Source organism: Schistocerca americana, chromosome 2 (assembly GCF_021461395.2).
Source record: "Schistocerca americana isolate TAMUIC-IGC-003095 chromosome 2, iqSchAmer2.1, whole genome shotgun sequence".
Lineage (NCBI taxonomy): Eukaryota > Metazoa > Arthropoda > Insecta > Orthoptera > Acrididae > Schistocerca > Schistocerca americana.
Genome location: NC_060120.1, coordinates 54233217 through 54245497, shown reverse-complemented (window position 1 = coordinate 54245497; position 12281 = coordinate 54233217). Strand labels below are relative to the sequence as shown.

Genomic DNA, 12281 nt, shown 5'->3' with positions numbered 1-12281 from the left:
AAAAATGTGTTAATATCATGCACAAAAAAAGACAGAATTATTTAAGTGATTAGTTCCCAAAACCAACTGAAAGGAAAACAGGCTCTGAAGGACATCAGGAGAAAGCATAGAAAAGGATATTAAACATATTAATATTTTACAATGGAGAATACCTTTCTTGTCCCAATACATATATCAAATTAATTTTGTAAAACACTTGAATGTACTGAGTGAATGTACTGAGTGATATTCACGAAAACAGGTAATTTAAATCACAACAAAAAAATCAAACTAAAAGCAAAAACATTCTAACCACAATTTGAAATATCAACAGAAGACTCTTGCAATTATTAATAATTCAACAATTCAGCAAGTCACGTCATTGCAAATTGTTAGCAAAAAATGTGTGTACAACTGATAAAATATTATTATATTTTACTGGTCGCCTGGTTTATCTAAGCATATGCCTTCACTGAAATGGACCTACACTGATAGGAATCATTAACTGCCATGCAACCGAAGATTGCCATCAAGATCTCCCACACAGAACTGTCTTGAAATGAACTATATTTAATTGAGATATTATAGCTTTTACTGACACAGAATTCTTGCATCTATCTTTACGATGATTTAACACTTAAGGTGGAAGCTAAAAATGAAAGTCTAAAATGATGTTGTTAGGATATACCGGGGCCTTGTTGATACATTAAGGCTGACAAGATGCCAATGAGTGGGACAATCACAGCTGACATGTAGGCCTTGAGAATCAACCAAGCCAAAAAGAAAGTGTATTCCCATGTATCTGAAAGCTGAATAAAATCTGCAAGTTTCATTCAAATAATGTGTCATGGAGGGAGAATAATATTGCCTATCCCCAATTACAAATTGGTTGCATGTTCATATATCCTAATGAGAAATTATTTATTGCACTCTTGGAAGTCTCTTCACGACAACTGTCGTAACAGTACTTCAACCATATGAAAGACCAGGAACCAATCCCAATTATTTTTCCCTACTTTACCGTTAATAAATCTGTGCTTTTCCATGTTAGCAAACAAAGCAACACAAGTAACTGTTAATGGCAGACTGCTAATGCTACAAAACATTAACACAACATGACAGGAAAAAAGAGGGCTAGCAAATTTGTAAAAAAAAATTATACAAACACTGCATTAAAGTCTAATTTTCATTTTTATTATATGGAACCCACAAAACAATCTTACTGCCCCATAACACATTCTACCTTATTGCCCTTTTCCTAATCCCTATAAAAAGTTAACAATAGAGAGATTCTTCATAACTTACAACATGAGTGCTTGTTCCATCTTCCACATCGGTTACTTCACCACCATTTTGTAGTAATATCTCTGTCATGTGCTGTCTTTCTTCATCTGGAAACCCATAAAAACAAACACGAGCGCCCACAAATGGTTTCATCTTATGGCACATCTGTAAAAGCAGTTTTTATATGTTTTCAGTTGAATTATTTGTAGTAAATCGGTGTGTACTATTTATTAAAATGAAACTTAATAGTCAAAAAAGAATTATGAAAAAACATGGGTGACAAGTCCAAATAAGATCTTTAAATTATAGAAATAACACAATCTGTGTACAAAAACAATACCATAAAATTCAGGAAATACACTGAAGCACCAAAGAAACTGGTATAGTTGTGCGTATTCAATTACAGAGATACATAAATAGACAGAATACGGCACTGCGGTCAGCAATGCCTATATAAGACAAAAAGTGTCTGGGGCAGTTGTTAGATTGGCTACTGATACTACAATGGTAAGTTATCAAGATTTAAGTGAATCTGAATGTGGTATTATAGTTGGTGCATGACTGTTAGGACACAGCATCTCCGAGGTAGCAATGAAATGGAGCTTTTCACGTACAACTATTTCGTGAGTGTACCGTGAATATCAGGAATCCAGCGAAACATCAAATCTCTGACCGCTGCGACTGAGAAAAGATCCTGCAAGAACAGGGCCAATGACAACTGAAGAGACACTTTGAATGTGACAGAATTGCAACCCTTCCCCAAATTTCTGCAGATTTCACTGCTGAGCCGTCAACAAGTGTCAGCGTGCAAACCATTCAACAAAACAACACCAATATGAGCTGTCTTGTATACCCTTGATGACTGCACAACACAAAGCTAATTTATGCCTCTCCTGGGCCCATCAACACCGACATTGGACTGTTGATGACTGGAAACATGTTGCCTAGTTGGATGAGTCTAATTTCAAATTGTATTGGGCAGATGGACGTTTACGGGAACAGAGACAACCTCATGAATCCACGGATCCTGTATATCAGCAGGCGACTGTTCAAGCTGGTGGAGTGTAACGGTGAGAGGCACGTGCAGTTGGAATGATATGAGACCCCTGATACACCTGGATACAGCTCTTGACAGGTGACACGTATGTAAGCATCCTGTCTGATCACCTGCATCCATTCATGTCCATTGTGCATTCCGACAGACTTAGTCAATTCCAGCAGGAAAATGCGACACCCTACACTTTCAGGATTGTTACAGAGTGGCTTCAGGAACACACTTCCAAGTTTAAACACTTCCGCTGGCCATCAAACTCCCCAGACATGAACATTGAGCGTATCTGGGATGCCTTGCAATGTGCTGTTCAGAAGAGATCTCCACCCCCTTGTACTCTTACAGGTTTATGGACAGCCCTGCAGGATTCATGGCGTCAATTCCCTCCAGCACTATCTCAGACATTAGTTAAGCCATGCTACGTCATGTTGCGACACTTCTGCGTGCTCGTGGGGGCCCTACGAGATATTAGGCAGATGTACCAGTTTCCTTAGTTCTTCAGTGTAATACGAAAGTGTGGGATGTAATATGAATCATCAGACATTATGCAGGTAACTTAAAATTAAACATAAAACGGACAACTGTTTGAGAAGATACCACTTTGACTTTGTCTACTTGATTTTTTGCAAATTGTAATCACCTTCACTTGATTTTATTTGAGGTTACTTCTTACAAACAATTTGTTATTTACAAGATATATAAAAATGTCATTTGGGTATCTTTTGATATAAACACTGACAATTATAAGTTTGTTAAGTTTGCCACTTGACTATTGAAGTTTATCATAGTAGAGAAGGAAAAAAAAAAAAAAAAAAACAGGTTTATACCAAAATCTTTAATTGTCTTCTTTTTTTCAACAGTTTTACTATGGTGATCAACAATGTGTCTGTCCCTAGACATGATGATTAATACCATTAAATAGGTATCTACTTATCAAATACTTTGTTTATTTAAGCTAATTGGAGATGCGCGGGTGTTTCTGTGAAGCGTAGGGAAATACACGACCTACCTTAACTCTCTTAAATTATTTTGTCTAGTAGGTAATCCAGCTATGAGAAATTATTTGAAAATAAAACATCCATATAAATTCCAAGCACTTAATGAAGGTACAGTCACTGCTGTGTGTACACCCCCTTTTGATTATTACTAATACAAGTTCACCTTCAACACCGACAGAAAAGCAACTGACTGCGTCAGAACGGTTTGAAAGGGAATTGCTTTGGAATGTAAACAACTTAAATAAAAAAAGGATAATTATTTAATTGCAGAAATGATTGCACTAGACTGTGAGCCATTATCTATCATAGGAAGGGCTGGATTTACAAGACTTAGAACAAACTTTACCTCACTATAAAAGTGCCAAGCTTTTGAAAAAAAATTGTTCCCAAAATAAAAGAAAAAATTGAAATATGCATCTGTTTATGTAATAACGACAGTTTCTCGAATGTCATAGCTCACTGGCTATATCCTAAATTTCAGCTGGAACCTTTTCTAGGTTCTCACACTTGATAAATATAGCTTGGAAGCTTAATATTGTCACAGATCACTGGGACAGACAAAATCAAAATACATTTACCCATTCATAACAATGGCACTAACATTGTGGAAGGTGTTCGAGTGGCTGAGTATGTTTCTGCTAAATGTTCCATCCATTGCCTTCTGAGAGTTGTGAATGAATTAATGAAGGTCCAGCCTAAAGGTTTAGGAATGACCACTATAGTTAGATGTTTTGTAATGGATTTCAATCATTCTGTCTTAGCTCAAGAATAACTATTGGCTATTCAAAATGACGTAGATTTACTGAAGCATCAGTTGGTGCAAGATATCAGTATGAGGTGGAATTCCACATTTTACATGGCAGAGCACCTGTTGTGTTAAGCTTTTGATGTCCTTTGAAGAAATAAAATAAGTTCTTGTCTCTTCTGTACATTCAAAGTAATACCACATGTTGTGGCATTAAATAAGTACCGTATTTACTCGAATCTAAGCCACACTTTTTTTCCGGTTTTTGTTATCCAAAAAACCGCTTGCGGCTTAGATTCAAGTGCAAAGGCGGAAGTTCTGAAAATGTGGGTAGGTGCCGCCACAACTAACTTCTGCCGTCGAATATATATAGCGCTACACAGGCATGCTTTGTAGGTACAAAGATAAATACTGGGGCCAAAGCCTCTGTGTCAGTAAATAAAAAAATAAATAAATAAATAAAAATTGTGGAAGACGAGTTTTTTTTTCTCCGCCCCGATTTACGACCACTGCATTTTCGTACATTATCCAACGAAGTAAATAAAAATTCCGCATTGTTCATCTTCGAATGTAGCAGAATTTCAATGTACTACAAAAATCCGAATGGCAAGACTGACTGGGATGTCTGTCAATATGGCCAACTCTACGTTCTGAATTTTTTCCTACCTGTGAGAAGAGATTGTTGCTAATAGGAACCTGATGAATTGTGAATCACATGCAGTATTCTCTTCACCATAAGAATAATACGAATATAAACATTTTGCCATGTATTCTTTCGTGTTTGCTGCTATCTCATTTAAATCCTGTCTGCCTAATAAACTACGAAACTAGAGTGAGACAACAGCAAACGCGGAAGAATATACATATTATGTCATGTTTATATTTGTATTATTCTTATGCCTAATAGTGATACAGTCAGAAATGAAGCACGGCAATTGACTAGATTTTTAAATCTAAGATGACTAATTTCTGTGCAGAATTTGATGTACTAAAGAAGCGGCCGCACGGATTTTCAAACGGAGAAAAATTTTCGCCTAACTCTCGTTCAGAACATGTTCTATCTTACATAGTCTATTATTTGGTTCTTGTTGGTCATTATCAAAGAAAGCAGCAGTGTAAGTAACAACAAATAGCAGTCTCTTGCCATTGTTTCACTAATGAGACGATTCTCTTTTTTTAAAAATTGTAAGCGGCGGTAGTCGCACAAAAGCAAGCTATGCCACGAGCAGCGACAGGCTGTAAACATGCACTACCAGAATGTGACAAACAATGTACGACACAGTACAGTAACGCATTTTCAGCTTAGAGTGACGTAAACATCTATAACAAAGAAATCGACACTTATCAGATCAAAGCAAAATAAGCAATCAATTCAAACCAGATGAAGCACGTGAAAAAGGAAGGATACCCGTATAAATACGCACGGAGTGCCTGACGCATAGCAACGGCTACCTGGTAAAGCTTAACTGCTAAGCTTACGACTCGAACCAAACTACTGTAGCTGTATCTTGATTCATTCGACCTAAATTGTGTCTCATACTACAATGGACCAACTTTGTTTCAATTTGGAGGTGCGGCCTAAAACTTTTCTCTCCCCTTTCATTTCGGGTCTCAAATTTCATGTGTGGCTTAGATTCGGATTTTTTTTTTTTCTTTCTTTATTTCGAGTCTCACTTTTCAGGTGCGGCTTAATTCAAGTGCGGCTTAGATTCGAGTAAATACGGTATTTAGATAATGATGATACAGTGTACAAAACATCTACTTACCACACACAAGAAAATTGTAAAAGCTGAATTAGAAAGTTGTTTCAGCTCCTTAAATTAAGGTATAAATTACTTGATTTGCAATCTTGCTAGGTCAAAGACAGACCTACTTGGGGACCGTTGAAGCTGAAAGACGCTGATACGAGATACCACTTAAATTTGACGAAGCAGCTTCCATATCAAGAGCAGTTCATTTCCCATGTTTGTTAAAAAAATAAAGGAGACAAGACTGAATCAGCTGGGACTCACGAAGCTCATGGGAGGTTTTGGGACTGCTTTAGTGAGGTGGAAAATGAAAATAATAATAGTATGATAGTCTAAAACAAAAGCAATTGTGAGCAAGATTGATTATTATTTGAAGATAGTTCAAATCTGTTGCAATCAGCTAATGTAACACAGAACCTGAACTCGACAAGTTAAAGAATTTTCTCTAAGCTCCTTGTTTATGATGACAAGTGAAATCACTTATTACCTGTTAATTGCAGAGAAACTGGTGTTGATTCACCAGATTTTGCCTCTGGCTCAGTACGAGTATTAATTTATTATTCATCTTAACAAAAAGCAGTGTTTTGATTTGAAGATATAGTCGTTTTATTTGGGTTTCGAGTATCTTATATCTGAACTGAATATAGTTCATTTTATGAAATTTTCATAATTTATTGAAAATCAGGTTGCTGCTGGATACTGACCTACCACCCAGTATACAGCCAGATAGTAAAACTGGGCCTGATACCAGCCAGTTCCTCGATATCCATTTCACCTATACTTGCAGTACAACAACTTATTTAAAAACACGCTACACAATTCAAAAAAGCAAGAGTATCACTTTTAGTGTACAGATTTTGATGATAAATAAAAATGGTTTACACAAGGCCATGGTATCTGCCCTCTAACAAATGATCTAGCAGGATCAAGTAATCTGTGTGGCAGGTTGTATGCATATTTCATATTTCATTAATCATATTTTAATGACACTACCTACCTTCACAATTAATGAAATGCCCCAGGCTATGCTGTGGGTTTTACCTTAAAACCCAACGTTTCATCCCCACAACGTCAGGTTTTAAGGTGAAACCCATTTGAACACTGCATAATATCCCGGAGCAGTTTATTAACTGTGAAATTTCTGGCCATGAAAGTATACATTTTACCATTACCTTTCTTATAAGTACTTTAACGCAATTCTAAAAGTGCTTTGCATACATCAATGCAGACAAAAAAAACTATACAATTACTAAAACAGTATCCCAGAACTAGATACCAGTTGCAGTGTAGGGACAACAAAAATTTGATTTTCAATACTTTGCATAGTTACTGATCAAATTTAAAATGCTGACATAATCTAGTCATTAAAATGCATAATCTTCTGTTAAAAATTTAACACAGTAAGACCAGTAATACAGTTAGAAACAGTCTGTCTTGAGGCAGCATAACTGACAACACGAAAATGAAAGAATTTAATTCATCCGGCATTTGAGAATGAGGGCATTTACCAACTTCTAACAAATATTACACATGATTTCAATACTTTATGAAGCTTTTTCTCACTGACACCCCCCCCCCCCAACCCACACCACAAAAAGATGAAAGGAAAATTTTTTATCGCTTACTACATTTTCACTGTTCATGTAAAAATTGCCACAACACACATTATATTTTATTATTTCTTTGCTGCTAGCTCTATTTACAACTTTTTACACAGTATCTGCATATCACTTAATGTACCTGCAAAATTGTATCACTGTATGACACACAGAGTTCAAGAGATATGATGCCATACCCACTGAAATGAGTGAAAACCTAGTTTTCACTTAAAATGGAGTGCAAATTACCCAGTTCATGTCCATTCAATGTTTCATACTTAGAGCACTTAGTGACTTACAACAGACTTTGTGCATAATTTCAAACCTTTCCTAAACTTTTTCTTGCTTACAAAGTTACAGACAAATGTTTGACACATAATTAATTTGTAAGGAAATCAGACATTTGAAGCTCTTTTATACACGGTAGTTTGATTCTTTAAAGAACTGGGGGTTTACTGTTGTGATATAAAACAGCTACTGAAATATGAAACAGTAATTAATGTAAATGTCTCTAGTGGCTAACTACAAGAGTGTTCTTGCTAGCCTTTCTTCATGTTGTGTGATCATCTGTAATAAATGTTCTGCTTTTAAATTTCTCTCTCAATTTTAATGAGAAGCCAGCAAAAAACTAACTGCCTACCTCCCACACTTCCCTCCAGTAATAAATTGGTAATCCCCTAACATCTCAGGGTGTGTCCTATCACCTGATCCCTTTTTTAGTCAAGCTTTGTCACCAATTTCTTTTTCTCTCAATTCCATTCAGTACCATCTACCCATCTAATCTCCAGCATTCTTCTGCAGCATCCAGTTTAACAAAGTTATTTTCTCTTCTTGTATGAATTGTTTATTGTCCACATTTCACTTCCATACAGGCTGTACTCCATACAAAATACTTCAGAAATAAAATCTATATTCAATGTTAACAAATTTCTCTTCTTCAGTAACACTTTTTGTACCATTGCCAGTCTACATTTTATACTCTCTCTACTTCAGCCACCATCAGTTATTTTACTGCCCACATATCAAAATTTGCCTACTACTTTTAGTGTCTCTTTTCCTAATGTAATTCCCTCAGCATTACCTCATTTAATTTGACTACATTCCATTACCCTCGTTTTGCTTTTGTTAATGTTTGTCTTATATCCCCCTTCCATTCAACTGCTCTTTCAAGTCCTTTGCTGCCTGAGAGAAGTAATGAATGAACAGATCGAATAATATTGAGGATAGGTAAAATCCTGTCTCATTCTCTTCTCGACCACTGCTTCCCTTTCATATCCTTTGATTTGTCTAACTGCAGTCCCATTTCCGTACAGGATGTATATAACCCTTCACTCAATGAATTTTCCCCTGCTACCTTCAGAATTTCAAAGAGTGTATTCCAGACCACATCGTCAAAAGCTTTCTCCAAAGCAGGGTGTATTTGCGGACAGGGAAAAAAATTCCCTGATTTCCCGGGGTGAAACACACTTCTCCATGTTAAGTGGCAGCATACGTTCCCTCTGAACTGAAAAACTTTCCAAACCTTTGAATGGCAAAGGCTTTATACACTGCTGTAGAACTTCCTGGCTCTTTAGGGAAAAAAAAAAACTCAAAGGAATATCACGTTTTGGAAAGATCTTTGCTGTGCAGCAATATGTATGCTGCATATTTTCGTACTACGAAAGTATAAATACGAATTCCACCAAATTCAGCATCTTAATTTCCAAAGCGCTGGAAATCTGAAATCGATGTTGTGATGCACTTTTGTCAGCCAATCATAGCTCACATCACGTTATCTAGCCGGCAAATGACAGCAGATATTAAGAGGATAGGACACGTAATCCAGCCAATAGCAACATCATTGTTAAGCAGCACGAACACACAAAGATGGTAGTATACCTACAAGAAAAGCTAAGCTCTGACATTTAACATTTTTCTTTTTTGCATGCGTTATTCTTCAAGATATATCAAACACAAATACGCCTCAAATTTTAAATGATGACCTAAATGTCTGGGCTTCTGGGGCCGAAATGTTTTTAAGTGGCTGGTGCTCAAAGTGTTAAATATTGAATAAGAGTAAAATGTTCTGTTATTTACGAAATTCATCGCACATTCTCACATGTAACATAATCCATTTTGCATAAAAGGAAATTTACTTTGAAAGTAACACTTCTCTAACCATCTGACCTGTTAGGAAGAGGTTGGTTTGGGCAGTTGCCACAAAGCACCAGAAGACAGGTGTTACTGTGCTTGTGTCGCATTTCTATTTGGAATTTTGTATGAAGTGGGGCATCATGTGACCATGTGCAGCAGTGCGGAATGTCCTTTGGAGGGGACATATGGAGTTCTTGTACTTACAACAAGATAATTGTTTTATCATATCCTATCCAGATAAGAAGTGCAAAATTAGAAAGTACAATATTCATTTCAAAATTACAGCCCACAATTCCCAAATATTTTACCATGTGGTCATTTTAACATAGATTTTTTTTCCCCCACATACTCCGCAATACTGTCGTGCAGCATTTCAAATCAAGTTTACATCCAAACGCCACTGTTAGTAAGAAGGAATACAAATTTCCTTAAAATAGTAGTTTGTATACACCAGAACAAAAAACAATAAGCTTTTCATGACATTTTCAAACTGTACAAAAATTAACAAGGTTACTTGTGAAACCACAAAATTGTATAACTGGCAGTTTATATTCCACTCCAGTAGTAAATATCAAGCCTTGTGGGAGAGTTGCAAGAAGAAGATATGGTGTGCTGCCAGTCTATAATTTACTGAAGAATGGTGTTCTCTAAATCTGACATAAACAACGCAAATTAAGACATAACATCAAGCCTACAGGTGATACCAGACAAGTTTTGAAACAGGTCTTGTTATCAAAAAACATTATGTTTCATGGAAGGCAGATATGTAAAATTGTGCTAAGGTTTTCAGGGTCATTTTTGGATTAACATTACTGTGTTATCATATATTTGGTTCTTTATTAGGGCATAATGCCATACATGCCAGAAGACGGAAACGCATACTTGAAAATCAGCGAACACTTGAAATTAACACAGTCAACTTTGTTTCAATTAAATTGACTGCCTCTGTGGAAAAGATCAATGAAAGCCAAATTTCTTTAGCAAACTGACAAAAATAACTTCATTGTTCTGCTAAGCAATTAATGCTTCATTGTCAATAGCATGGAAATAAAATCAGAAAACTGAAACTAATAACATATTTTAGTTTTCCGTAATTATGTGAATGTATTTTAATTCATCCGATAGCTCCTAGCCCCAGAAATCTATTTTGTTTTCATTTGACGTGAAAGCTGTAAACCAAGAGACAACAGCAAAATCTGAAACGTAAACGCAGGTCACGTGGAGACTACTCCCCACTACAACTCTGTTCTGTGCATGAGCAAATCTGTCAGATTTCTTTCTGGGTAGCATCTGGCTGCTTGCAGCTACAGCTTATACATCTAACAGCCTCACTTCAATAGCAAGAAGAGGGAGAAGATGATGCTCATATGCAACTTCCACTTGGCACATGGACACGAGCCCACCAGCAACTGCTCAAACAACCTAATTTAGACAGTTATGACAACGCTCATCGAAAGCCATTTGTTGTTACAAAGTATTGCATAGTCTTCATCCTGGAGCCTTTTATACAGTTTACTGTTGGCGGATGCTTGTGTGCACACTGTTTTGTTGTTGTAAATGGTGCATTTTCTTTGCAACTTTAGTGTTATATTGGTGATTTTCCCTCATTTATGTTTTATTGTCGCATTATTATTCTGCACTAGTGGGCTAAAGTAAAATTCTTTGTTTGAGTATCAATTCTCACCAGTCAAAATTACAAAAATTTAACTCATAACCAATTAAAAATTACCAGAATTCTTAAAAGTTAACAGGTGTAGCTTTCTCCCAGATGAAAAAAATCCTGGGTTTTCCCCTGTTGTCCCAGGTTGTATATACCCTGCAAACCTACAAAATCTATAAACATCTGTTTGCCTTCCCTTAAACAACCACCCATGTCCTAGGGCCAGTGTAGCTTCAGACATTCCTACGTTGCTCCACAACCCAAAGTGATTTTCCCCGAGATTGGCTTCTATTAGTTTTTTTCCATTCTTCTATAAACAATTCATGTTAGTATTTTGCAATCAAGACTTCGGTAGTATTAACACCTGTCAGGATCTGCTTTCTTTGGAATTGGAATTATTCCATTCTTCCTGAATTCTGAAGGCATTCATCTGTCACACATATCTTGCATACAAGGCGGAACAGATTTGTTATGGCTGGCTCTACCAAGGTTATCAATAGTCTTTAGGGAATGTCATCAACTCCAGGGTCTTGTTTTGAATTACGTCTTCCTGTATTCTGTTAAATTCTTCTCACAGTTTCGTATCTCCTATCTGATCATCTACATCCTCTTCTCTTCTATAATACTGCCTCCAAGTATATTTCCATTGCACAGTCCTATGCACTCCTTCCATGTTTAAGCCTTCCCAATTTTGTTTAGTACTGGTTTTCGATCTATGCTCTTGATATTGATACCAATGTTTTCCTTTTCCCCAAATGTTTCTTTAATTTTTCAATAGGTGGCATCTATCTTTCCTCTAGTCATGCATAGGTCTATACCCTTATGTTTGTTTTGGAGGTATTCCTGCTTAGCCATCTTGCAATTCCTGTCAATCCATTTTTTTCAGGCGCACTGTGATATCCAAGGATTTCTATTACCCCTTGTCTTTCTACCTGTTCAGTCCTCTGCTGCATTCACTATTTCATGTCTCAAAGTTACCCATTTGTCTTCTACCGAATTCGTTTTGCTAATTTCATTCAATCATTGGCTAATGCCTGGTCTCAAAACCTCAACAGCTTCTGATTCTTTCAGCTTGCCAATGTCCC

General features: G+C 36.4%; 1 protein-coding gene across 5 annotated transcripts in view; it reads right to left on the bottom strand.

The window, feature by feature from the left end:
• LOC124594810 (protein ECT2) overlaps positions 1–12281 on the bottom strand; it is a 217346-nt gene that overhangs the window by 112913 nt on the left and 92152 nt on the right. For all 5 annotated transcript variants that reach the window (XM_047133249.1, XM_047133247.1, XM_047133248.1 and 2 more), the window contains exon 6: positions 1285–1428. In XM_047133249.1, the coding sequence (XP_046989205.1) occupies positions 1285–1428 (144 nt within the window). The remainder of the gene's footprint in view (positions 1–1284; positions 1429–12281) is intronic.